The following is a 26,846-nucleotide window of genomic DNA, read 5'->3' as shown; positions in this document are numbered from 1 at the left end:
TCCACCACGCGGTGGAAATGGTTCAAAGTGTACAAAAACAAACATAAAATAAATTGGTCTAGCCATATAGTCATCCACGCTATTGGCACTTGAACCACAGCCATTTATTATCACCTATTTCCTCTATATATAATATCTATTTCGATATAATAATATCTATTTCGATCCCGAGTGAATAAAAGAGACAAACATATGAATAGGTGATGCTCTACTGTTGCTCCCACTACTAGCGACGTTTCTCTATTCTAGTTTTTCGCAACGACAAGAGAGACAAGAGCTATTAAAGACCTCGACACACAAGCGACACACAGCGATCATTTTAGACTACAGTGCGCGCAATCGCCCGAAAAAGCTGTGATGTTTCCCCAAATGTACATAAAATGTTCGGCACTTTCGTTTTGACTATTTATTTTAAAATACAATAGTATAAATTATATCTGCTTATCTGATTCTGTGACACGTTATTCCTCATCCAATGGTTGAGTCCAAGAGATGAAACTCCCCAACTCTCACAACCGGTGACATTGACACCTGACAATCTGTCCAGTGTCAATGTGCACAGACTACACTCTTCTACTAACGGAACCAAACTCGTGTTTAGCTGCTCGCCGACTCGTTTTCTAGTTTCTGTTTGGATTCGCTACTTGTATATCACCTTAGGCGGGACAAGCTCTGGAAGAGATTCAAGAATCCTCTCTTGTTGCAGATTCTGAATATGAAGCTGCTCATTTTCTATATGCGGTGATAAACATAACAAATTGGGATATTACAGCTTGAGAGATTTTTTATTCGCGTTCGGTGGTGATTATGCAAGGTCCTGTTAAGATTGCGAAAAATGAAAAAAACACGAAATCCAAAAAAAGACGAAATCTCCGACGACAAATCAACAACGCTAGATCCGACTAGTCTGTATAACAGAAATATAAACAAGGAAAGAGAGAGCAGACTCTTAATACATGAATGGTCGCTCTCCTTACGAGTTTTCAAACATGTCAACTGCAATCTGCAGAAGATGAAGCCATTCTAAACATATTCGAAAGTCTCAAAAACAATCAATTTTTGCCAGGACCTTGCCGAACAGGTATTAAAAGGATAGTTTTTTAAATGGTGTATATGTTAGTAGATTATAAATTTAAAATAAAACTGACTTTGAGTCGGACTCTGATAAGATGATATTATTTTGCAAAAAAATAATGAATGCCATGTAAAGCTGCAGCAAGATTTAAAAAAAATATGCTGGAAACTAATTAATGATGAAATATCTTGACCGTCTGTCTCTCCTGGTTATATGTTGCTACTTGACTTTATTTAATTTTATATTAATATGTTATTTGCTAATAGGTAGTAAAGAATACAAATTAATTTAAGGGTCCTTAATTTCCCGGTCATAAAGCTTCACGCTTTAAATGTTTATAAAAAATATTGTTTAACAATGTAGACCCGGAACTGGATTTCAGACAATATCATAATAACTATTAAACTAAAATATTTGCTATTAAGTCTTGTACTATGAGTTATAAATTAAATAAGTATCTGTTTCATGTAGCCCCTAAAAAATTCGATTTTAATTTAAATTAAATGGCCAAATTATTTGAGTTCACATATTATTGCACACAGAGACACCATTCATTTAAACTTAAATATAATTTCATCTAATATGAATATGTACAATTATCCTAAGGGCATTAATTTAGTTTTACTATGAATTGTCCGTGTTCGATTTCCGCCTCACTTGGTGTACATTTAGCGTCTGCGTTTGTGGTTGTGTGATGAATTGAGCGGTACCTGAAATATTCGATTTATTTATTTGTGTAACACTCGCGTTAACCATGATCAAATAATAAATAGCTAAGAATATAAACAATTAAATTTAACTAAAGGGTCTTTCAAATAGAGCGATGTTAATAATTTGTGGCAGCCATTTTGTTTTGGCGGTATCTGTGAAACCATGGTAAATTTCACGGTTCAGCAGCATGTGCAAATGATAAAGCTTTATTATCAAAATGAGTATTCGTTAGTGTAATCGTGGCGTGTATTGCGGCCATTTTACGGCAGACGCGGTGACCCTTCAAAGTCCACTCTTCAACGATTGGTGACCAAATTTGCTGATGTATATAATAGACGACTGGTTTGGTGAACAACCAACCAACACCTTTACGTCAAAGGAACGCCTGACCGACCGAAAACCGTGCACAAGAACTCGGCCTTTCGCAGACTTCAACTTGGAGAATTTTGCGTAGGGACTTGGGTTTTCATTCGTACAAGATTCAACTGACAGCTCATAATTAATGACTACAGACAACGCCGTATGTTCGCCGAAGTAGAGAGAATGTGGGGTTATCTCTTGCAGAGGTGACGCGAATTGGCCGCCAAGGCCGTGTGATTTGACTCCGCTTTTTTTGACTTTATCTTGGAGGGTTTTCTAAAGTCGCAGGTCTATGCCAATAGGCCACAATCGACCGCTGCCTTGAAAGCCAACATAACGCAGGTTATTGCTCAGAGTGCCCTGTGCTTCCCCGGGGCGTTAAAAGAATAGGGGAGTCCCAGGCCCAAGGGTGTCGGAATAGGCGACGGGCTTTTAAAAGTGGGAGAGTCACGCTACCGTTTTATGGCGTCAGCACAATCGAGCCAGACTCATCCGGGTAACTTACCACATTCATAATGGCATAAATGGGCCTTTCAAATAAAGAAAATATTTCGTTAATATCTCACACCTTCTTGTTGAATGAACCTTTAGTTGATAATCAAATAAATAATAAAGTTAAGTACGCGGTGTACCTGGCGGCTGCGAGGCGGAGCGCGCGGCGGTCGGACGCGCCAGGCGTGCGGGCCGCACCACCTGCACGCCGCCCTTCACGCCCGCCGACATCAGTTGTGCTGACATACATAATTTGTGTTATTGTTAACTAGTTATAATCGTTCAAATCTCACTTTTCCTTCCTACAGTTAGAACATTATTTTTAAAACTGGACAAAGTTTCTTTAAAAATATCTAAATCAGCAAGTTTTCCAATAACAAGTCGACATGTCCGCCTTATAAAAATATTTTCTGCATAGCATGTCCTACTTTTTTTTTAATTACGAAGAAGGGTTTACTTCGACATGTACGTATGTTTCTTTTGGGAACTTGAAAACGAAGTGCATGTAGTAATGAAGGAGCATCAATGTGGTTGCTTACGATTATATAAAGTACCATTGCATTAAAAGTGTTTCGACGATCACTTAATTTGACAACATTGTGATTATTAGATGATTCAGTGTAGCTGGAGCACCTAAAAATAACTATTACAATCTAGTGACTTTCCAATTTTTTTTTGTCTTTCGATTCGGTTGGCATGGATGAAATAAAAAAGATTTCAAACGTTAAAAAATGAAAAAGTGACTCCGAACAAAATTATTATACAAGATTTTATACGTGGAAAGCCTTTTAAATGGCTTTCCAACTCGCAAAATAAAACCTGACTGTTTATATGCTTTATTTAACATTTTATCTTTGTGAGACGAACAACGTAGCTTTGAATCCATGATAACTCCTAAGTCACAAATTTGAGTAACTCTAGTAAATTTTTTAGTACACAATTTGTTATTAAACATTACTGGTATTCGCTTTCTACTAAAAGACATGACAAAACACTTATAAGAGTTAAAAAAAAGATGGTTGCTAAAACAAAAAATTCAACTCTAAAAATTTTTGTGTCGTCAGCATATAAAAGTTAAAATGTTTTATATAGTTACTAATATCGTTAATATAATATAATATAATTAGTAATGGTCCCAAATGGGACCCTTGTGGAAATCCAGAAGGAATAGATTTATAACGCGATGTACAACCACCTAAGACAACAGCTTGACAACAATTCTCTATATATGATTGTATCGTAAACAATAGATATAATGTGCACTAAAAAGTATAAAAATAATTTCGTATTTTTATACAATCTCATTAATTAATCTAATTCGAGTTTCGATTACTGTTATTTTTGGAATTAGTGTCCTTCCGCCGCGACCCACTATCGTTTCTCGCCTCCTCTTGACTCAAGCACATCTCACCTTTAACTATGTATGTAGTAACAAACCTATCTATGATGACACCGACTCCAAAAATTACAATAATCGGGAAATAGGGGCTGAAGTAATAACAGAATAATGAAGTAATAATATTAATGGTTTATTTTATAAAATAAAATACGCGCTACGAGGTTCTAAATGAAAACGTTTGTTTTATTTATCGACCCGACTAAGGCTTGTTGACAGTCATGACCATGATTATTAATTTTTTTTAGTATCTTATCATAACATGTTGAGACTGCCAACCGTTTCAACGTGGTAAGATCGATATATTTTATTTGATAAATTATTTTTTCTTGCATTTAGAATGCGATTTTTGAATGTAACTGATTTTCAAACTATTTAGGTTATTAGAGCAGAAGGTTTATTGATCACCACATATACATAATGACCTTGAAAACGATTTTAGTCACTATTTCAATCTTATCCCTTCGGCATTTCATCTTTCCCCTACATATTTTTTAAGACAAATTTTATTAACGTTTTTTTCATAAAATATTATTTCAAAAAGATTTCTGTCACCATTAAAGAAACAAGTTGACTATACTTTTCTACCCAAAACATGATTTTATACATTTGACTTGAATCCCTTTATTGCACAACAGTTTCAAATCAACACTGTTCATCTGATCAAAAATCCATTCCGACTTCCCCAAGTCACCTTTAGGCTTTAAGTTTCTTTTAACAGTTCAAGACATTTTATGTTTAAATAAATGTAACTCACCGATGGGTAAACTTAGCACCGAGGGCTGGTTGGCGAGGACCACAGACGTGGTCGGAGGTACGGAGACTAGCAGGCCACTGGGCGCGCCCGACACGTTCAGAGACAACGATATAGGAGCCGCTAGCCCCGGGATCTGGACCTGCACGTTCTGAACACCCTGCAGGCCGGCCAGACCGGGTATCGACTGAAGACCTTGCAGTGTCTGTAGCGAAGCTAAACTTACACCCTGTCAACAAATCGTAGGATTCATTTTTGATTACACAGATCGCATATTATAACAAGATTGTCCTTGTGGTATAAAGTAATAGTATATTATGATACAAGCGACCTAAGTTGCACATCATACCCGAGGGTGTTGGTTGCAGCCCGAGACGTAGGCGAGTGCATAAATCAGCCGAGAGTCTAGTGAGCAAGTTGCTCATTAGTTTTTAACACACTTGCGAGAAAAAGACAAACATGCCCAAACAAAACAAATATAAAAGAAAATCATGGGAAATAGCGCGCTAGTTGCAGGCGCCATATGTAAGGTGATTGATTACATACAGCCTACTTTAAAATTATAATTTTAGTGATAAAATGCATATATTATATAAAAAATGTTGTAAATTATAAATAATTTGACAGAAACAAGCGTACTGGTCACCTGCTGTTAAGTGATCACCGCCGCCCACATACTCTTGCGACACTAGAGGAGTCACAGGAGCGTTGCCAGCCTTTAAGGAAATAGTGGGCGCTTTTTTGAAGGTACACATATCTTATCGTCCCGGAAACACCGCACAAGGAAGTTCATTCCACATTTTTGTAGCACGAGGAAGCTCCTTGAAAACCGCACTGTGGAGGACCGCCACACATATCCTATCCTAACTTGTGGCGTGTCGTGCGAAGGCGAATTACAGTTAACGTCAAATTTGACTTAAGCCTTAACTATAACAGCTAATATCCAATACACAACCCAACCTAAAAGTTTGATGGACATATGGATTTCTGCAAAATAACGCCAAATTAATTTTTTAATTGGCTGAGATTTACGAAGAAGTTTTAAATTTAAATAATTTAGAAAATTAAACGTTCGGTAGTTGTTGTCTAATAGACCGGCTGATTCGACCAAATGGCTGTAACATAATAACCACCCAGAATCGTGCACTTTACATTGACATGAAGGATAAACCTGGTAATTGTTTAACGAGGAAACAAGATGTACCTGCAAGTGACACACAGGCTGGGCTTGGCTCTGGACTGGTTGTGGTTGTGAGTTGCCCGTGTTGTCTTCATTGCCCATGAGTCGCTCCAGGAGCGCACTCTCACTGCTCGATACATTCGTTGATTCAGTGTCACGATTATAACCGGTCATTACCTGCACAATACCTTACATAAGATTTACCAGTGGGAAGCTCTTTTGCACAGGATGCCGGCTAGATTATGGGTAGCACAACGGCGCCTATTTCTTCGGTGAAGCAGTAATGTTTAAGCATTACTGCAAGGGCGCCGTAGCTAGTGAAATTACTGGGCAAATGAGACTTAACATCTTATGTCTCAAGGTGAAGAGCGCAATTGTAGTGCCGCTCAGAATTTTTGGGTTTTTCAAGAATCCTGAGCGCACTGCATTGTTATGGGCAAGGCGTATCAATTACCATCAGCTGAACGTCCTGCTCATCTCGTCCCTTATTGGCGTAAAAAAATGTTACTTTATATTTTTAAATTAAGGCAATTAATAATCGACATTACCAAGTCTGTGTTGACACATTAACTGACCTGCTGCGTGTAGGTCGGTATCGTGTGCGGCGCCGTGGTAGCAGCTATGAGCCTCGCGCCCGCTATGGACACCGTTCGCGTCAACAACTTGTGTTCTATCGAGGTGTCAGCTGATGACGTCACATGTGTCATGGCCGCCGGCGCGCTATTCAATAGGTTCAGGATCGTAGCGTTGCTACTCGCCGTACTTGCCACTGATTTCGCGGCGTTTTGACTCGCAGCTGAAATTTGAAATTGCACATTAAAATTTAAAAAAAATAGGCATATGTAGCTTAAGGGTTTTTTTTATGACAATAAGGGACGAGACGAGCAGGACGTTCAGCTGATGGTTTTTGATACACCTTGCCCATAACAAGTATCGCTCAGGATTCTTGAAAAACCCAAAAATTCTGAGCGGGCACCACAGTTGCGCTGGTCACCTTGAGGCATATAGACGTTAAGTCTCAATTGCCGAGAAACTTGACTAGCTACGCACTTCAGACCGAAACACAATAATGCTAACACATTTCTGCTTCACGGCAGAAAAAGGCGTCGTTGTGGTACCCATAATCTAGCCGGCATTCTGTGTAAAGGAGCCTCCCACTGGTGGTTAAGGGTATCTCGACCTTATGGCGGGTCTTTCTAAAGTCGAGTATGGCATAGTTCGGTGTTTCATAACACCTTGTCTCTGGCGTGGATCATTTGGTGTAAGGTTTTAAACCTCTAAAATCGTCCCCCATGCATCTTTGGCCGTGGATCACCAGCATCAAACATAATATCTATGCAACTGTTGTGTAATAAGGGGTAAATTTATTGAAGTAGGCGTTACTTTGCGCAAATCCATAATTATACAAATGATTTGAGTTTTCTTTAGTGTTAATTCCGCCAATATTTGTCTTTAAACAATTCGACACGTGTTTCACCTCTACACGAGGCATCCTCAGGACGTGTTGTCTCGCCAAAAATATTTTCGTGCCAGATTTTGGCGCGATAACATTGGCGAAAATAACACTAAAGAAAACTCAAATCATTTGTATAATAAGGGGTATTAAAACACGAATGTGGGTTATAATAGCATAGTGTGAAAAACCTAATTATCAACAGTTTCGTACAAGACTTTATCTACACCCATAATATGAATCCTCTATAAGAGATTCTGAAACAGTTACTTATTACCAACATTAAAACACCCAATCTCCATATAACCATTGCATCTTCCAAACGAGTGTTGTAATGAAATTACAACATTACAACACTCGTTTGGATGATGTAATGGTTACTAGGATTCTTTAATAGAGGATTTAAAGCATGGTGTACATAAACTATTTTATTACATTTGTTTCATTCTGAGTGCATAACTTAATAAATAGTATTAAGTTGGTAAGCCTTTATGAATAATTAAAATAAACACTGCATATACCTACAGTTAATTCTACTTACTGATATGGCAAGGGTGAGTCTGATAAAATTGCGAGTTTGTCTAATAAACTGGTTGACAAATACCTTGTTGAAACTGTTGTGCTGAGTTCATCAAACTGGTCACCAGAGCGTTGATCGCCGGGTTGGTTGATCTCGGCTTTGGTACCGCTGCCTTCTGCTGCGTTGTCGGAGTACTCGTGTATTGTATTGTTTGAACCTGAAACATTTATTATTCATGGTCAGTCTAAACTTTAGAATTTATTTTTATGGCGCGTTAGGGAAAAATGACGAGAGTGAATATATAATAATTAAGAACTTTAAATAATATTATTTTAACACCATGAAGTAATGCGTAAAGTGGACACAAAATTTTACGAACAATGCGGGACTCGAACCCGCGACCTCTCGAGTTCCGTGCGAGCGCTCTTTCCAACTGAGTCAACAGTTTGAGTGACGCATCGTTTATAAAATCTTGTATGCTTTGTTCAACTTTCAAGTTGTGGCTTCATCTGCAGGACCTACTTTACAGTTGTTAACCTGCTCAACCCGGTTTTGCCGACCTTAAAGGAAGGTGTATCTATGCACTTTTTTTTAAGGTACCCATATCGTATTGCTATGGCAAATTAAACCTACTATTGGTATAGTTATAAGTCATCGAAGTGAATTTCAGTTTTTCACAAATCCTTTCCCAAACTCCAGTCAATTTCATCAAAATCAAGAGCGTAACAAACTGCCGCACCCACACAGTTTCTCTTGCTTTAGAAAGACATACCTGAGAAGTCCCGCCCGACGACATCAATGGATGTTGTATGTGTATAATAGCAGATTGCATTTTCTGTGGATTCAACGGCTGTGGAGGGTTCGTTAACTGCTGTGCCAGAAGCTGATTTGTCGACGCCTGCGTCGAATGAATGTCGTGCACCTGAAAATAATATTGTGACTAAATAAGTGATCACGAAAAATAATATGAGATTTAATTTTTTGCATTACTTCCTTTGGACGTGAAGGTTGGTGTAGTCCTTATAATCATAAGCTTAAAATATACTAGCCTATAGACAAATAAAGCGTGCGTGAGAGACGAACATCTGTAACGGAGATACAGCAAGATAAATCAGGAAAGGGAAGCGAAAACTATTAACGATTTTGATTGACAAGTCGTAAACAGTCAGAGATGGTGGGCTAACTTTTCAAAATTGGTCACGAATTATCGGCCTGTGAGTTGGTCTAAACGCTATTATATTCCAAGACAATATTTCTGGATGCGGCACAGGGTTTTGATAAAGTTTGGCATGAAGGGCTTATTTACAAGCTAAAAATGGCTTTACCAAAATCATTTGCAGATATTCTTAAATCTTATATTACCAATAGATATTTTAGGATTCGACAAGAGGATATCTGTTCAGAAATTAAGGAGATAAAAGCTGGACTACGTCAGGGGGGAAGTGAATGACATTCCCGATATAGAAAATAACGCCGTTGCGACCTTTGCTGATGATATTGGTCTAATGGGCGTGGGTAGTAACCATAAAAAGGCAGCAGAGAAAGTTCAAATAGCGGTAAACCCAGTAGTTAAGTGGACAAAAAATGGAGACTTAAACTTAATGAACAGTACCATACAAAAATACAGCTAAATATCTGAGCATGACTCTTGACACAAAGCTCCGCTGGAAGGCTCACGTCAAGAAAAAAAGAGAAAAACTTCATTTTAAAAATATGTACTGGCTTCTAGGAAGACACTCTAAGATGTCAGTACAAAATAAAGTTTTATTGTGCAAGCAAGTCCTTATACCTGTTTGGATTTATGGGATCCAGCTGTTGGGCTGCACTAAGCAAAGAAATATTCAAATCATACTTCGTTTTCAGAATAAAGTATTAAGGGAAATTCTGAACGCACCTTAGCACATTCGAAACAACGATCTCCATCGGGACCTTAACATCGAGTTCGTTGACAAAGTTTACAAAAATACGCTGAAGCCCATCAACATAGACTTCACCATCACGTGAACGTCGAGCAAATCCAGTTCATTGGCAAACACTAATATAGTAAGAAGACTGAAGCGAACAAAACCATTTGAGTTAGTGTAGTGCTAGTGAATTAATGTAATACAATATAAAAATAGTGATATTATAAAAGACACTTGAGCAAAGTAACTTCCCCTTAATAGATTTTTTTCGTTAAAAATACACTGAGCAAGACAAGCTACACAATATACCAAACGAAAGGTAATTCTACAGACTATAAAAATAAGAATATTTTGTTATAAACCTTTATCTGTGTAAAATACGACATGCCGTCAAAATGCGGTCAGCCGTAAAAATTGTCTGTAGCAGTCGATTTAAAAATTCTTTTTCGTATTATCTATGGTGTTTTAGTAACTATTCTATTACTAATTAGTTACTTTTTAATATGTTATAAATGAGTGCATTCATTAGTAATAATCGAAATGTAATCTGTAGGTAAAACAATCATACAAAATGGTGACTGCCCTACTTTAGACGAAATTTGTTATCTATAGTTTATGTTATTTAACAAAGAGCTAGTTTGTTTTACAAAGAGACCCTCCTTGTAAAACAAGCTCTTGAAACTGACACACTTCAAACGCTTGAAGAGCAATAAATTATATTGTAACCCGAGCCGTTGCATCATGCAGTGACCTTGATGTCGCTAGGCACATGCACGACCCTGTACGTAAAAAACGGGTTGCCGTGGCAACTGATAAACAAATTTGAAAAAACTACGTGGTCCCTTCAAATTATTACTATTTATGGCATTTTTTTACTAAATACAATTCTTAAAAACTTAGATCATTTATACGTCTAGATAGTTTCTAACTGTTAGACAACCGATAAAAACAGGCCACCACTATTAGTCTAGTGTGTGTGAAAAGCTACGTCTTACATTCGTAATTTGTATGACGCTTTATGTTAGTGTGTGTGCATTACTCAAAATAAAGGTTAGTTCTAAAGTCTATTTTTTCGACATTTTCACAGCTGTCATAATCTATCTAGACGTATTAGTGATCTAAGCTTATAAGAATTTCAAAGTTATGCAGTATTCAAAAACTTACTTGTGGTGAGAGCCTAGGCGTAGGTGAGGGTTGTTGTTTAAGAGCAGTTTCTACAACACCCGCGACGGCCGGAACAGCAGCGACGCTCGGGACAGCGGACACGTTGGTCAAGTTGGTCACATTAGGGCCGACGTTGCCCACGACAGTCCCAACATTGCCCACGACAGTCCCAACACTGCCCACGACGGTACCCACGTTGCCCACGTTGCCGACGACCGTGCCCACTGTCGCCACACCACCGACAGTGCCCACTTGTTGCAGCTGTGCCTGCTGGAGTCAATATCAATTAAACACTTTGTTTACCCCTGGCCAGTTTTGGGAGCTAAGGAAGGAGGATGAAAGAAATATTGCCGTCAGCCAAAGAAAAAGGGAATGGAGCATATACGGGAAGGGAGGCTGTATTCAAAGGGGGAGACAAAAGAGGAGATGGCGTGATATTTTTACTCAAAGAGTTGGACCGGACTGGATGAGAAGACCCAGAGACAGAGCATATTTGAAAGGTTAAAGGGAGGCCGGAGGTTAGCCGAAGAGTCAACTACTACATATTAATCTTACTGTATAGTTAATGTTTTTGTAAGAACTGTGAAAAGTTGTAGAAGTATAGGCTTTTTTATTTTACTTCTCGCCAGACTTCTGTTTCGCTCCGACAGCGACCTTGCTACGAATGATTGCGCTGTAATGAAAAATAGGGTCTCGGGTGGGCGAATGCGGAATCTACCGGAGCAAAACTGTACGCGGAGCAACTTCGTACGCTTGCTACAATATTGATCAAACTTATAATTAATTAAAACGAGCTATTCTTGTACTGTAATATATGCATTGTGTTCGCACAAAACATACTCGCATAGGGCGTAAATTACAAAAGGGAACTTTATTTAATTTTTAAACAAAAGTTAATACGATAATTAAGAACCTACTCAAAGTAAAAAAATTACGCTATTCAAACGATAAAGTATAACTCTACTCTACTTTATTACATACATTTATAATATGCTGATAAAATTAAGAAATTATTCGAATTACATTCAAAAATAGAAAAATTATGGGGAAATTGTTTACTTTTTGCACATTTCATCAAGTCATTGGAAAAGAAATAAGTTTACTTGTTATTATTTTGTAGTTTTTCTACAGCCATGTTATCTACAAAACGGCATCACAATAATTGTTAGTGTATGATAATAACGCGTACTGATAATAATGAAACTTAATGAAAATGTTGATTGAGTTTTTGCAAATTTCCTGACAAAATGAAAATGTCAGAAGAACTTTACTAGTGTTATCTGTTGATATCAGAATATACAACTCCAAAAATTTTCATCATGAGTTTTTCAATAAAGCAATGTAGTCCTTTCCTTACATTTCTTAATTAACTTGTTCGGGTATCTGTGCTACTATAAAATAAATAATAAATTACACTATACTCACTAAAATGGGTAATTGCCTAGTTGTTGTGTGAACTGTTGGTCCAGTGACTGTTGCAGTTGTTCTGTAATATAGAAAAACACCACTTAAAAGATATTTAGGTGGAAAATTGATTGCGAGATGCGAGCCTTGAGCGAGATTTGAAGTACTTCCATACGTAGCTCGTAAGCTTTCTTACTGCTTCCTTACGTAGCTTGTAATATACTAACAAACGGGTAACCTGAAAATGTATAAGCATTACTGTGTTTCGGTCCGAAGAGCGTGAAGACCGGTGACCGCAGGGTCGTTTCGTCTAAATCCGAAGTTTTAAGGGAAGTCGAGAAGTTCTACGGACAGTTATACAACAGTGGGAGGCTCCTTTGCACAGGATGCTGGCTAGATTATGGGTACCACAACGGCGCCTATTTCTGCTGTAAATAAGTAATGTGTAAACATTATTGTATTTCGGTCTGAAGGGCGCCGTAGCTAGTGAAACTGGGCAAATGAGACTTAACATCTTAAGGTGACGAGCGCAATAATTGTAGTACCGCTCAGAATTTTTGGGTTTTTCAAGAATCCTGGGTGGCACTGCATTGTAATGGGCAGGGCGTATCAATTACCAACAGCTAAATGTCTTGCTCATATCGTCCCTTATTGTCATAAAAAAGTATATGGAAGTCAAAAATAATATCGTCCTTGGGGGCATCAAGACTCTAAAGGTAAGGTGTCAGTTTTGAACATAAACAAAGTCGATTAACAATATTAAAACCGAGATCGTATTTTAATTACATCTAAATCTTGATAAATAAAAGCTTGCATAATTTAAAAAGAAGTAAGAAAAATAAATACATACACAACAGGAACTGAAGTGGCGTGTGTTTGTGCAGTGGTGGCAGCGGCTGTTCTTTGCTGTACAAGTAATTGTTGCCCTTGCTATAACAAAATGTATCTATATATATAAAAATGAATTGCTGTTCGTTAGTCTCGCTAAAACTCGAGAACGGCTGGACTGATTAGGCTAATTTTGGTCTTGAATTATTTGTGGAAGTCCAGAGAAGGTTTAAAAGGTGAATAAATATGAAAAATCTTTGTATCTGTCTAACTTTCTCAGGAGTTAAAAAAACAAACTAAATTTTAGCTACCTATAGTTCATAGGTTAACTACAGTTAATGATGATACTATGGCAATACAACGTTTGCTGGGTCAACTAGTTACGTTATAAAACCAATGAAAAGACCACGGAACAGAAAATTCTAGTGGAAGTGGCATGAGGGCGTTACCCTGTCGCCACTATTGTGTACAAATGTACCTACTCCAGGCTCAAGTGAGACCAGTCATGATGTCGAGTGAAGCATAATTATCTTCTAAAAAAATACAAATATGCCATACTTTTTTTTATGGAATAGGAGGACAAACGAGCGTACCTGGTCACCTGGTGTTAAGTGATCACCGCCGCCCACATTCTCTTGCAACACCAGAGGAATCACAAGAGCGTTGCCGGCCTTTAAAGAAAGTGTACGCGCTTTTTTTGAAGGTACCCATGTCGTATCGTCCCGGAAACACCGTACAAGGAAGGACTAATACTGTGCCATTTTTGACATATTGTATTTTGAAAGAAGTCAAATCTATGGTTACAGAGTTCCTATTACTTAAGAAAAAGTTCTGGAGTTGTCATAATTACTTTAAGAATATGTGATTAGCGTAATTGTATTAAGTTCGAAATTGATGTAAATAAATTCGTAGTTATGTCTGTTCATGATTGTTAATTTAGGCCTATCATAGAGCAGGAATTAAGTGTGTGTATGACATATTTAATAGATTAATGTGAGTTTAGCGACACCGGTTGCCATAGTAAAATGATATGATGCCACTTCTACTAGTTTTTCTGTCCATACAATCATATCTCACATATTTATTGCTTAGATAATTAATACGTCTAGATAGAGGCTTTTGTTGTTAGACAATCGATAAAAACAGGCCACGTCTTATAGTCGCGATTTTTATGACAATTTCTGTTAGTGTGCGTGAATTGCTCAAAATAGAGGTTAGTTCTCAAGTTTATTTTTTTGACGTTTTCACAGCTGTCATATTCTATCTAGACGTATAAATGATCTAAGATTTATTGATATAAAATAAGAAACATATTTTACCAATGTATTATAAAGTGATGGAGGTGAATATTTTATAAATATTTCTAAGAAAACTCCAGATTACTCATTTTTATTTATATACATACTCTCTTTAAATATGAAATTACAAATAACTGGCATTTATGAACCAAACATACACTTTTGGAGAATATCATATAAAAGCAAAAAAGGCACTTATTTTTTCAAAATTGATTCCTTTAGAATTCTTTTTGATGTCATTTCTAATATACTAGATACTACTACGGAAACACTCTGCGCTCTGAGAGAGAAGAAGCGGCGTAACCCTCACAGCATTCTTTTTTTGCGCTCTTTTTAAGAAAAAATACAATATTGTGAATAAATATAGTATATATTGATTGTGAAGTAATTTATATAGTGGCAGTATGTGCATTGTGACATAGCAAGCATGTTATAATGTACGATAAAACATACCAATTCTCTCATGCCTCCAGTAAATGAAACTCTAGGCAACTGTCCAGGTACTATGTGCTTTATCCTAACTGACTTCCGTCCTTCTTCAGTGAATATTTCAGTGAACTGTTGAATATACTTATTTGCTTGCAGTCTTGAACCTTTAAGACAAATATTAAAGAACATTTTAAAATGGATACAAACATTGATAATTCAGGAGATCATTTGGACGTAATTCCAGAAAAACATTCTAAACCACAATCATGTCGAAATTGAGTTAAGAACACAAAACTGGTCACGTTATTCATATTAACGGACTGAGAAAAAATGGCAGCTCCACTGTCACTCTTTAAATGACATCATGACTTAGTAGCCCAACCCACATGTATGGAATACACTAAGAAGTATTAAGCTTTAAACACGAATTCCTTTAAATGTAATGTTTGTGGCTTGGAACGTTTTCTGCCTCAGGAACTATGTCCATTTACAGTCCATAATAAAGAAAATAATCTACTCATTTGTTTTCATCCATTCCATCTTCAAGACAATCCCAGTCTCATTCATACTTCCAGTCTTTGAAATGGCAAATTATAAAACGCATTAAAAGACTGGATCTATGATTAAAAAATTGCAGGACACTTTCAACTCTCTGCTATAAACTATAAGGTTGTAATTATATTACTATTATGTTGTAAACATAATGTTTAAGTATTATACCGTAACATACACGTAAGAATACAGGAAGTTGATGTTGGCTTTGGACGGTTCCAGCAAATTTATAGGACAGAGAAATGTAGCCATATTAATAGCAACTCGTACGTGGTTTAAAAGTGATAAACCTCATTTCTGGGTTTAATAACAAATTAAAATAGTAAACAGGATTTATCAACGTTGCGGGACTCGAATACGCGACTTTTCGGGTTCCGTCGGAGCGCTTTTCCACTTTCCAACCATTCGAGTGACGTATCGTTCATAAATCTTGGTTTGTCTTTTTCAACTCTCAGGCTGTGGCTCCATCTACAATATCTACTTTTTGGTCGATAATTGTTGGCTCAGTAGAAGATCGCTCGGAAGGAATCCGAGAGGTCGCGAGTACGAGTACCCCATCGTTCGTAAGTTTTGTTTACAAATTTAATTTGTAAAAGTTCTGAGCACTGAGGTCTCTAATTTGTATGGGTCCATAGCTTATGATTTCACAAAGTGGCTGTGCGAGGCAAAACGAAACTCGAGATAGTGGAATGACGGAGATCAACGCGGGTGATATTTCGTATTTTAACATTATTGAGATTCAATAGTTAAAGTCGTGACCCTCCATATCTGAAACACTCACACCGATTTTGTTTGACAAGTCGTAACCAGTCAGCCACGCTTGGAAGTACCTAGTTTGATATTCATTATACTATTAAAGTAGATAACGCGTACATTAACAAATCAAAATTGGTCACGGATTAACAAATTCAAATATTAATTCAAAACAGAATTTAAAATCACTTTTTGAATGTCAAAAACTACTACCGATTCGAAATGGTAGACAAATGGTAGAAAAACATGGGCGCAAGAAACTCAGCGGGCTTTTGTTATTTAGTTACAATATATGTAATATGTTACAATATAATTTATAATTAAACAGCCTGAGTTTCGTTCCCAGTTTGTGGTATCAATAAGAAAATTACTTGTTACAGTAACCTAGGTAGGTACCGATATGCGTGATCAAAGCGTGAGTAGACGCGATTCATTTTGTAGCTGTTTTAATAATTAATTAAGAATGTAAATGTCAAATTATATAAATAAATCTCCTACACCTGTAGGTAAATGAATAGCGATAAGGTCGCCTAATTGACCTACCATGATTTTTATGTACAAAAAAAATTACTATATTTTTAGTGCAATGTTTTCATTCATTCATTCATAAAAGCCTATGCATATAATAAGACATATCGCACGCCCTCCGTTACTTAAAGCAATAAAGTAGGTTTATAGCATGTTAATAAAAAATCGTAAGTTAATTACTTATTTAAACACCCTGTATATAATTACCTAGTGAAAATCGACACGCCGCACCATTCCGCTCTCCTTCCACGTGATCCCTATCTACATACAGCTCCCCCAAGAACTCCTGATCAGATGGCCTCTGTAATATCGAGAGCTTTATGTGGAAGAACCCAGCGCTTGCATGTGGGGAGGTCTTCTCGGTTTCCAGAACATACTCTTCGACTAACTGAGGCTGACAGTCTGGCGTTGGTCGCGGACGTTCGTAAGAGCGCGCCAGTCGCAACGGCCCGCTCGGCTCTGATGGTAATGCGAGTGGTAACGGCTCCATTTTCGGTGGTTCAATGGGGTGGAAGACCTAGAAACGAACAAAGATTAAGTTAAAAATATAATGTTGTGTTGTAAATGAATAATAAACATAATATGAATAAAAGAAATTAAAACAGTATAATATAATAGGAAACCTAATCTATACAAGGCATGGAAATATAACTATAAAATATAACCACAAGAAAGAGGACATAAGTGTGTTTCATAATAAGGAAAGTTCTCAGCATACATTAGGAATTACACTCTGAACACTGTCTTTATGAGCTTCCTTAATCTTTTTTGAATTTTGAACGCCATACAGTAAAATGAACTTCATGGTACGAATTTAAGCGATTCAGTTTAGATACCTAAACTGAACTGCATCGGAATCGCATCGCTCATTAAAAGTTGATAGTAGGCCCTCTGGCAAGCGTTAAATAACGATTTAATATTTATTCGATACGCGATTTTTGCTGCCTGCCAAATTATGCTCTAAGAGGACTGCATAAGAACTAAATTCAAATGAAAGTCATTTAATATTTATTTGTAACGCGATTTTTGTCACATGCCAAATTATCTTTTAAAAGGAGTGCATAAGAACTAAATTCAAATGAAAGTCCAGTTGTAATAGGAAATATAATAGGCATCGAATATATTTTGTTCCGCTATGCAACGCGTTAGATTATTATTGTTCGAATATATCAGTGCGGTTTTAACCAAAGAATATATTTGTATTTGGTTGCCGCTTGCGGCTCGCTTGAGTTCGTATGACGTATTTTGATTAATGATTTGGTATTAGTAGTAGTTGGTAATTGTTTTTTTGTAAATAAAAGTTATTTTTATAATAGTTTAGTGAAATGAATTTAAGTTTAAAAAAGTACATAAACTGGAAAAATATATTATTTATTTATATTGCATAAATAAAATCTAAACGTTAAATATATATTAACAGAAATAATAATTTTAGTCAATCCTAAACGTGTAAAATGAAGGTATGAAATAAAGTTCAATTTTTCAAATTGAGTAAGTACTTACAATTACGATTAAAATCAATAACGTTTACAATAATATTTTTTTTAACAGCGCACGATACAGCTTCATTCTGCAACGATACACAAAACGCGTCGTTCTACGAACCCAAATAATATATTATAACTAAAAATAAAAGGCGTAATTAATTAAATTCATAATAACTTGTTCTACTCTCAGTTGTTGTCAAGTTAAGTTGCTCATGCGATAGAATATACCTAAATGTGGATATAAATTATTGAATACCTCTGGTGGTTTTTTCGGAAATTTAGAAGTCAATCTTGTATGTGGCACTGACTGTCGACTGTTCTTCGCTCGCTGTCTATGTATAAGTTCTAACAGCTCTAAGCCATGATAGTGTGTGAATTGGTCCAATTTTCTTTTTCGATTGACAAAAACCTGAAAACCAAAATAATATAAATATTTAAAGTCTGAGATAGGTATTAAGGAACCCAAATGTGCAAGCATTTTATGTTATCCGGCTCGGGCGCCCGGAATTGGAAATGGAATCGTGGACCACGCCCTCGCAAATATCACGACCCTTGGCCCAATTACTCTCACCTCCAAGCAGAGAAATTTTAGTGATTGTCCTAACACATTCCCAGCAATAATCACTCTGTAAGGAAAAACAAATTGACTGTAAAAGAAAGTAAAATCATTTATTCAATTGGGTCAAAATGACACTTGTGAATGTCAATTATTTTACAGTTTCAGCATTTTACATTTTTTTTTATGGAATACAAACGAGCGTACGGGTCACCTGGTGTTAAGTGATCACCGCCGCCCACATTCTCTTGCAACACCAGAGGAATCACAAGAGCGTTGCCGGCCTTAAAGGAAAGTATATTGTACGTATATTTCAACCGACTCCAAAAAAGGAGGAGGTTCTCGGTCTATTTGTCGGTATGTTTTTTTTATGATTGTTACCACAGAACTTTTGAATGCGTAAACCGATTTTGATAATTCCCATTGCAATTTGGTTCAGATCTGACAGTGGAATCCGTGAGAAAACCACAAAAGTCTTAAATTTGCTATAAGTCTATGTTATAATATATATTTTAAATAACAATAACCGTAACTAGAATTAGATTAATTAATTAGATTGAAAAAACACGCAATAATTATTTTTATACTTTTTAGTTCATATTAGTTAATTAGTGCATTTATTTATTGTTTTGGAAGTGTTTTTGAAGTCGGTTGCATTTTTGTTAATTTTTTTTATACAATATAAAGTGATGCACCAAATATAATTAAATTTTTACTTAAACTTTTGACTTTCTGGTAAAAGTTAAAAAAAGAAAAAGAAGAAAACTCAAAAATGAGTGCAGTAGATGCATCGATCCGCAAGGCCAGATATACATCTACATCTAAAATTTACTTCACATTGTAATGGAAAACTGATAATAAACGTATATCAGCTAATATATAAAATTCTCGTGTCACGGTGTGCGGGACCGAACTCCTCCGAAACGGCTAGACCGATTCTCATGAAATTTTGAGTGCATATTGGGTAGGCCTGAGAATCGGACAACATCTATTTTTCATCCCGCTAAATATTAAGGGTCGTCCACACGAATTTTGAATTGAACAGAAACATATCAAGATTTTAGGGTAATGCGGGATGCGGACGGTTGGCTTAGTTGGTAGAGCGCTGGAAAGTAACCCGAGAGGCGAGTCAAAAGTTATAATGACCACTTTGAAAAAGTTGAGCTCAATGAAAAGAAGTGGCAAGAAACTCGCTGCCACTATTTTAAACATTTAAGGCTTTATCGTTTTACAATTTATTTTAATAACAATCTATATAAAGTAATGCAACAAATATAGCTAAGCGTCATGAGTTGCACGAGTAAGTTGAAACATATACCTTATCTTATAATATCTTCTTAATATATATAAATTACGTGACACGTTGTTTGTCCGCGATGGACTCCTAAACTAATGAACTGATTTTAATTGGGATTACTGCACGTAGTGCAGTTTAGTCCGACTTGAGAGATAGGATAGTTTTTATTTCGATTTGGGACCCATAATCATTTTTATTTGCAATATTTGTTTTGTATGGACATATTTTCTATAAGAGAAGTTTTTGACGCACGGTTTGGCAGTTGTGATGTGATAAAAATTCGATTCAACAACAGCAACCATATTTTAGGAAATAATTCTTGATGTTTCTAAATATTATTGACGAATTCATAAAAACAGTTTATTATTTATTATGTACAGAACGACGTCTGTCGGGTCAGCTAGTATATATATATATATATATGTTGAGTGGTGCGGCTCACATCATAATGAATGACGCTACGATCGTTTTTCGACCTAGTTATACGTGTCGCTTACAATAATTTTTCTACGACTTGGTTATTTTAAATAACACAAAAATTAAACACACAAACACCACAAATTTTCGAATTGTCGCTTAAATGGGCGGGAAATGTATTGTATGCATACATAGCACTTGTGACCGGTTTTATTTTTACTTCAAGGAATGGCAAAGCAATACAGCCAACGCGCGAAATGTGAAAACTACAGATTATACCTTAGGGCATCTTGGCAAATTATATTAACAAGTTTTTTTTAATGTTTAGTCTAATAATTTAAACATGGAGATATTATGTATGTAATATAGTATGTACTAGGTACCTAATATTTCTATGAACCTACCATACCTAACCTAGATTTAGTTGTCTGTGGCACCAAAATAAATACGCTTTTTGGCGACATTTAAGTATGATAAACAATGCTTTTTTAGGCCATAGATCATAGACAATTTCAAAGACTCAATAAAGTTTATACTTATATCAGTGGTAGTGGCTGTTTAAATGACGGATAAAAGTAGAGGCGTAGAAAATATATTGAACATTTTTTTAAAATTACTTCTCACTAAAAACAATATACCTGTGAAAAACGTTTTGCTTGTCGCCTTATCCGAGGTGTATTGAATAATCTAGGTGCAGCATGTAATCTGGCAGCTAGTAATCCAATTGCAGGTGTCGGTTCTAAGCACAGCGGTGGCGCGACTGCGTTGACTAGGGCCGCTTCTACAGCTTCTAAGGCACTACGCTCTTCACCTGCCAATCCACATTTCGTGCCTATGCACATAGCATCTGTTATTAAACTCTGAAACATCATAAAATAAAATTTAAGTCCATTAATAAAATTTAGTCTGCCTTAGGAAACACATCATGGATTTGATGGGGTAACATTAAAAGAGTACTCTTCAGAGTTTAGTAATATTTTAAGCAGTTCCTAGGCAACTATCAACAACAGGAGACAACTGAGAGCTCTCGCGGGGTTCCTCTCAGGGCACTGCAAGCTGAATGGGCACATAGTCAGAATAGGTGAATCAAACCTGTGCAGATTCTGCTGCGAAGCCACTTTAGACCCCATACCCTTCTGAAATGCGAGGCTATTGCCCGAATCAGGCTAGCAGCGGACACAGAGCAAAGCAGAGGACATGCCCTGCCTGGACCCTCTAAGGATCCTATCCTTCATAAAAGTAATAGGTCTTGAGAATATAATTTAAATTCCAGCACACATTTCCTAGTCAATAGCCTCGATTTTTCCACAGCTCATTTGTTTTTTTTTTAGACATAGGAAGTCGCGCTTGCGCAAGCAGGAGGCACAATAGATCCTAGGACTTAAGTGCATCTAAATCCCCTACTCATAATAATAAAGCACTTAATGGTTTTTGTGTTATGTTTTTTTGCTATATGGTCTCCTTAAAAATGTTGTACTTCCATAAAATATTTCAATTCATAGCAGTAAGTATGCATACCTGATTAGTGGGCCTCAATAAAACATGATGTGTATCACACATTGAGCTCGGATAGGCTTGTCTATAATCTCTCACTTGTGCTATTATACACCCAGAATAAAATAAGTTTGAGTGTTCTGACTCCAACAAGTCCAAGAGCACCACAGGCAATTCCTCATTGTCTATATAACTTAACAGTTCCTCTTCTTCATATGGCCATCTCGGAGTTTCGATTAATGTCTCTTCTTCACTTGCTGATGTCTAAAAGATAACATAACAAGGTATAGCCATCATAATATTACAATGGAAAGTAGTAAAAAGAGGAGGATACACAAGCACATTGGTCAACCAGTGGGAGGCTCCTTTGCACAGGATGACGGCTAGATTATGGGTACCACAACAGCGCCTATTTCTGCCGTGAAGCAGAGCATTAATGTGTTTCGGTCTGAAGGGCGCCGTAGCTAGTGAAATTACTGGGCAAATGAGACTTAACATCTTATGTCTCAAAGTGACGAGCGCAGTTGTTGAACGTCCTGCTCTGTTGTAAGGGTCCTGGAAATATGGCAGAAGGAAGTTCATTTCATAGTTCGGTTGTATGTGGAAGAAAGTTCCTTGAAATCACACTGTAGAGGAACATGAAACATACAGATGGTGGGAATTATATGAGAGCTTGTTTCGTGGCGTGCGATGGTTTAATTCGGCGGAAGGAATCACGTTAAACAGCTCTTCAGCCCACACCCTATGATAAATGTGTGAAAAGACACACAATGAATGGCGCCTATTGTTATTTTATCATTACTGTGTTTCGGTCTGAAGGGCGCCGTAGCTAATAAAATTACTGGGCAAATGAGACTTTACATCTTATGTCTCAAGGCGACAATTTTTCAATAATCTTGATTGGCACTGCATTGTAATGGGCAGGGCGTATCAATTACCATCAGCTCAACGTCCTGCTCGTCGCGTCCCTTATTTTTATAAAAAACATCTCCACCCAACAGATCATTTGTGCAGCACTTGATCCCCAAAAATCCGAGCAGCTCTTGTGTTACTAGGGCGGCACTGAAAATTTCGGGAATCAAGGAAGTGACACAACATTACTCTTTAAAAATGTATATATTGCTTTTCGAAGTATTCTCCGCGAAAATTGACACATTTTTCCATACGATAGAACCAATCATTGAAGCAACCATTCCATTCGGAAGTTGGGGTCTCCAAAATGGCCGTTTTGTAGGCGTCCACAGCTTCTTCAGGTGATGAAAATCTCTGACCACGCAATTTATTCTTTATTTTAGGAAAAGTATAGAAATCATTAGGGCTTAGGTCGGGGTTGTATGGCGGATGGTCTAATAATTCTATGTTTTCTAGGTCTAAAAACTCTTTTGTTCAGTGCGCGGTGTGAGAACTCGCATTGTCGTGATGGAGGATGATGCGGCGGTTGCAGTTCTCTTTACGGAGTACGCACTAACCGTTCTTTGTCCCTCAAGAGGATAATCGCAACATGGCCGGTTTTGGAGACAAACGTGGCCACCATTTTTTTTGCAACACTCCGTGAACAATTTTTGTTGGCTTTAACTCATTTTCGAACACCCAAACTCGTGACTGGTTTTTTGTTTTGGGTTCGTACGCATATATCCAGGATTCGTCACCTGATACGATGTTGTATACAGCATTCGAGGATCCTGCGTGCAATCTTTCGAGAGTTCTGATGCACCAAGTAACGCGAGCCGCTTTTTGCTCTTCACAGAGCAAATGCAGTATCCATCGGGAAAACAACTTTTTACACCTAATTGTTCATGCTAGATTATTTGTATTTGACTCATGCCAATATTTAAAGTTGCCTGAATTTCGCGGTATGTCACATGTCGATCTTCCTCAATCAGCTTACGCACAGCATCAACGTTTTCTTTGGTGACTGCAATTTTTGGACGACCTTGACGGGGATCATCACTGAGCTTGACAAATCCACGTTGAAATTCAGGAAACCAGCGATAAGTTGTGGTTTTGGATGGGGCTTCATCACCAAATGCAGAAATCATCCGGTCAACACACTGTTTTTGTGTTAAACCACTTCGAAAGTCATAATAAATCATCGCTCTAGAATTTTCTCAAGTCAGTTCCATTTTCTCAACGACTAAACAAGTTTGAAAAGAGCTTGTGACAAGACCGAGATTCTTTTTTTTAATAAATAAATGGTATTTGATTTTTAAAACCAAGGAGCTTTCAATTAAAAAGATTTTAATATGACAGGAACAGTGGAAATATTCCATTCCCGATACTTATAGTGCAGCCCTAGTATATGAGGTTATTATACTTAATATATATTAATAAGATTAGTTAAACACCAAAATTTTGTCTTCTGAAAGTTCTACTCTCTGTTCTCTAAATTGACAGTGATATTAAGAGTGTAAACAATTAATGAATTACTCAATTTAACACATTTGTAATGCAAAGAAAATATACATTTTCAGTTTTCTGGAGTTCTTTTCCTTATAAACTCTTTCTGTGTGCTGCCAAAACACCTGCCAGGCTGTTTTATCCCTGCTCTTTATTTATAATTTATAGACAGATATAATCTAGTAGTACTTACATTTCCATCAGATGTTTGTAAATATTGTGTATTTCCATTTACTTTGAGAGAGAGAGAATATCCTTTATTGCCAGGATATAAATTTATTATTAATGTATTAAGATTATAAGTTGCTAACAATTTTTCTAATAAGTATGATGTTGTCTTCAAGCCTTGCTAAAAGAAAAATTTACAATCATTATAATCACACAGTAAATAAAAGGACTTGTTGATAAGTCAGAATCAGACTACAGATAAATATAGAGTGTACAAGAATGTTGAAGCCAAACTGTGAATGCTATTTCACAAATGTGTTGGTACATGCTATTTGGTGATATTTACTGACAACTAAATGACTCGCGAATAATGGTTTTAAATATTTATGAGAAGAAATCCTGAACTGCCAGTATGTACAGCACAGGCTATAAATTATTTTAGAGCTTATAGAATAAGCTTTAATAGATATAATGTAGATGCTTTCTATGACAATTTGGATATTGTAAATTTGAACCACAAAATATATACAAATGCTGATGAAACTGGCATAATTGCTGTACAAAAATCTGAAATAATTATATCTAGGTGTGGTACTTGTCAATTAGGTTCAGTGACCTCAGCCGAGAGGGTTACTTTAATCACAGTTGCCAATGGGTTCTACATTAACAGAAATTATATTCCTCCATTCTTCATCTTTTCGCTAGTGATATACCTAGATGACTTTATCAGGGATGGACCAATAATATCGGCTGGAGGTGCAAATCCTTCTGGCTAGATGTAGGATTAAACATTTGTTCAATTTTTGGCACACTTCAAAAAACATTCAAATGCTTCTCCTTCACATAAACTCTTACTTGTGCATGACATTCACATATTGTGTCTCTACTCTGCAACTGGCTTTTGCACAACTGGGACCTGACTTAACTAATCCAGGTGCAATGGACAATATTTAATGCTAAAATGTTTCAACCGTACCCAGCATACCCTACTTTTACAAAATTGAAATGTCTACATTTATATATTTACAAAAGACATATTCCTTTGAGGACTGAATACTGAGTATTCCACTGTCATTTTGCAGAAAGACAAACCCATTGTACAGTATAATAAAAAAATATTGAAACTTATAAGAGTGACTTGACATGAAAAGAAACAGTGTTTTAAAAACAAATCTATTCAGAGTTTACTCTTTATGAGACTTAACTTCACAAAATATTTAATTACTACACAATAAAAATAAGAATATTTTTACCACATGCAGTATTCCTACAGTTGGAGCATTTTCAATATTGTGCTTTTTTCAATAAATACTGAAGAAAAAGGGCATAGTATTTTGCCTCTGTGTGTACAAAGCATAATACCCGAACTTTTAAATGAACCCCATCAAATAACAAGACTATTTAAATGGTATATATACCATATCACAATATGTTTATGGTACTAAATAATAAAAAGTAATTTTAGGGCTCTCCATATTAATAGTTCTTCTTAAAATTTAAACTTATGGGCTTTATGATTTGTGCTGTGCTTTAGTCATATGGTTCATCCCGATCATCATCAGTTAGATATACTAATAAACCTTAATGCCACTATGAATTTATTACATATATAATCTAAACCTACAAACTCACATAACTGGTATGAGATAGTTCATCTCTACTTAAGTCATTGTATAGTTCATGTAATTTCTTAAACAAATCAAACTTTTCATTAGCTTTTGTCGAGGAGCCGGTGACACTGCGGTGGAATTTCATCCTGGTGTCATCGACAGATTCTGAAAGATTTATCTTCTCATGGGTCCAGATCATTTTATGTTCTTGAACAGCACCATCAAAATGACTTAAATTTGAATGAGCATGTTTGGCACGATTAAGTATAACCTGAAAACATGGTAATTATACAATTATTAAGGTAAACATAATAGAATAAAGAAAACGTAATATTTTAATAAAATTCTATAAACTGAAAAATCATGTTACCTCTGCTTCTAATGCCGCGTGAATTAAACCATCCATAATTTCATTAATAATGATAGAATATTCAAGTTTTAGCTATTGTTTTGATTAATTTATTTCATTGTAAATAAATATACTTGAGTATTAAGTCATGATTTAAATAATAATTAAAATACGCTTTATTTATGTTTCACACAATGACAGACAGCAGTGTTCATACTTCATTTCATTACCAACACTTACAATTTACATTATTTTTTTTTCTGAAATTAT

General features: G+C 36.3%; 1 protein-coding gene across 1 annotated transcript; it reads right to left on the bottom strand.

Annotated features, from left to right (window-relative positions):
* Positions 1-1,699: 1,699 nt before the first annotated feature.
* On the bottom strand, positions 1,700-26,846 carry LOC126970729 (transcription factor SPT20 homolog). The gene is made up of 18 exons (XM_050816823.1): positions 26,598-26,846; positions 26,250-26,498; positions 24,643-24,798; positions 22,077-22,316; positions 21,197-21,418; positions 18,545-18,697; positions 17,009-17,318; positions 14,993-15,132; positions 13,264-13,343; positions 12,435-12,495; positions 11,010-11,276; positions 8,714-8,863; positions 8,026-8,158; positions 6,544-6,764; positions 5,993-6,145; positions 4,792-5,017; positions 2,779-2,877; positions 1,700-1,785 (listed from the first exon to the last, which is right to left on the bottom strand). Exons 1-18 carry the CDS (start codon positions 26,631-26,633, stop codon positions 1,700-1,702), a joined length of 2,982 nt encoding a protein of 993 aa, XP_050672780.1. The 5' UTR covers positions 26,634-26,846.

This window comes from Leptidea sinapis, chromosome 21, assembly GCF_905404315.1.
Source record: "Leptidea sinapis chromosome 21, ilLepSina1.1, whole genome shotgun sequence".
Classification (NCBI taxonomy): Eukaryota; Metazoa; Arthropoda; class Insecta; order Lepidoptera; family Pieridae; genus Leptidea; species Leptidea sinapis.
The sequence above is the reverse complement of the archived record's forward strand: the minus strand, read 5'-3'. Positions and strand labels throughout refer to the sequence as shown.

Bases quoted from the DNA above. Each gene is read 5' to 3' on its own strand.
- LOC126970729 (XM_050816823.1), bottom strand. From the start codon at position 26,633: ATGGATGGTTTAATTCACGCGGCATTAGAAGCAGAG. The intron at 15,133-17,008 runs GTAATTATATAC...TTTGTCTTAAAG, and splicing joins GGCGTGTCGATTTTCACTAG to GTTCAAGACTGCAAGCAAAT. The intron at 8,159-8,713 runs GTATGTCTTTCT...TAAATGTTTCAG, and splicing joins CGTCGGGCGGGACTTCTCAG to GTTCAAACAATACAATACAC.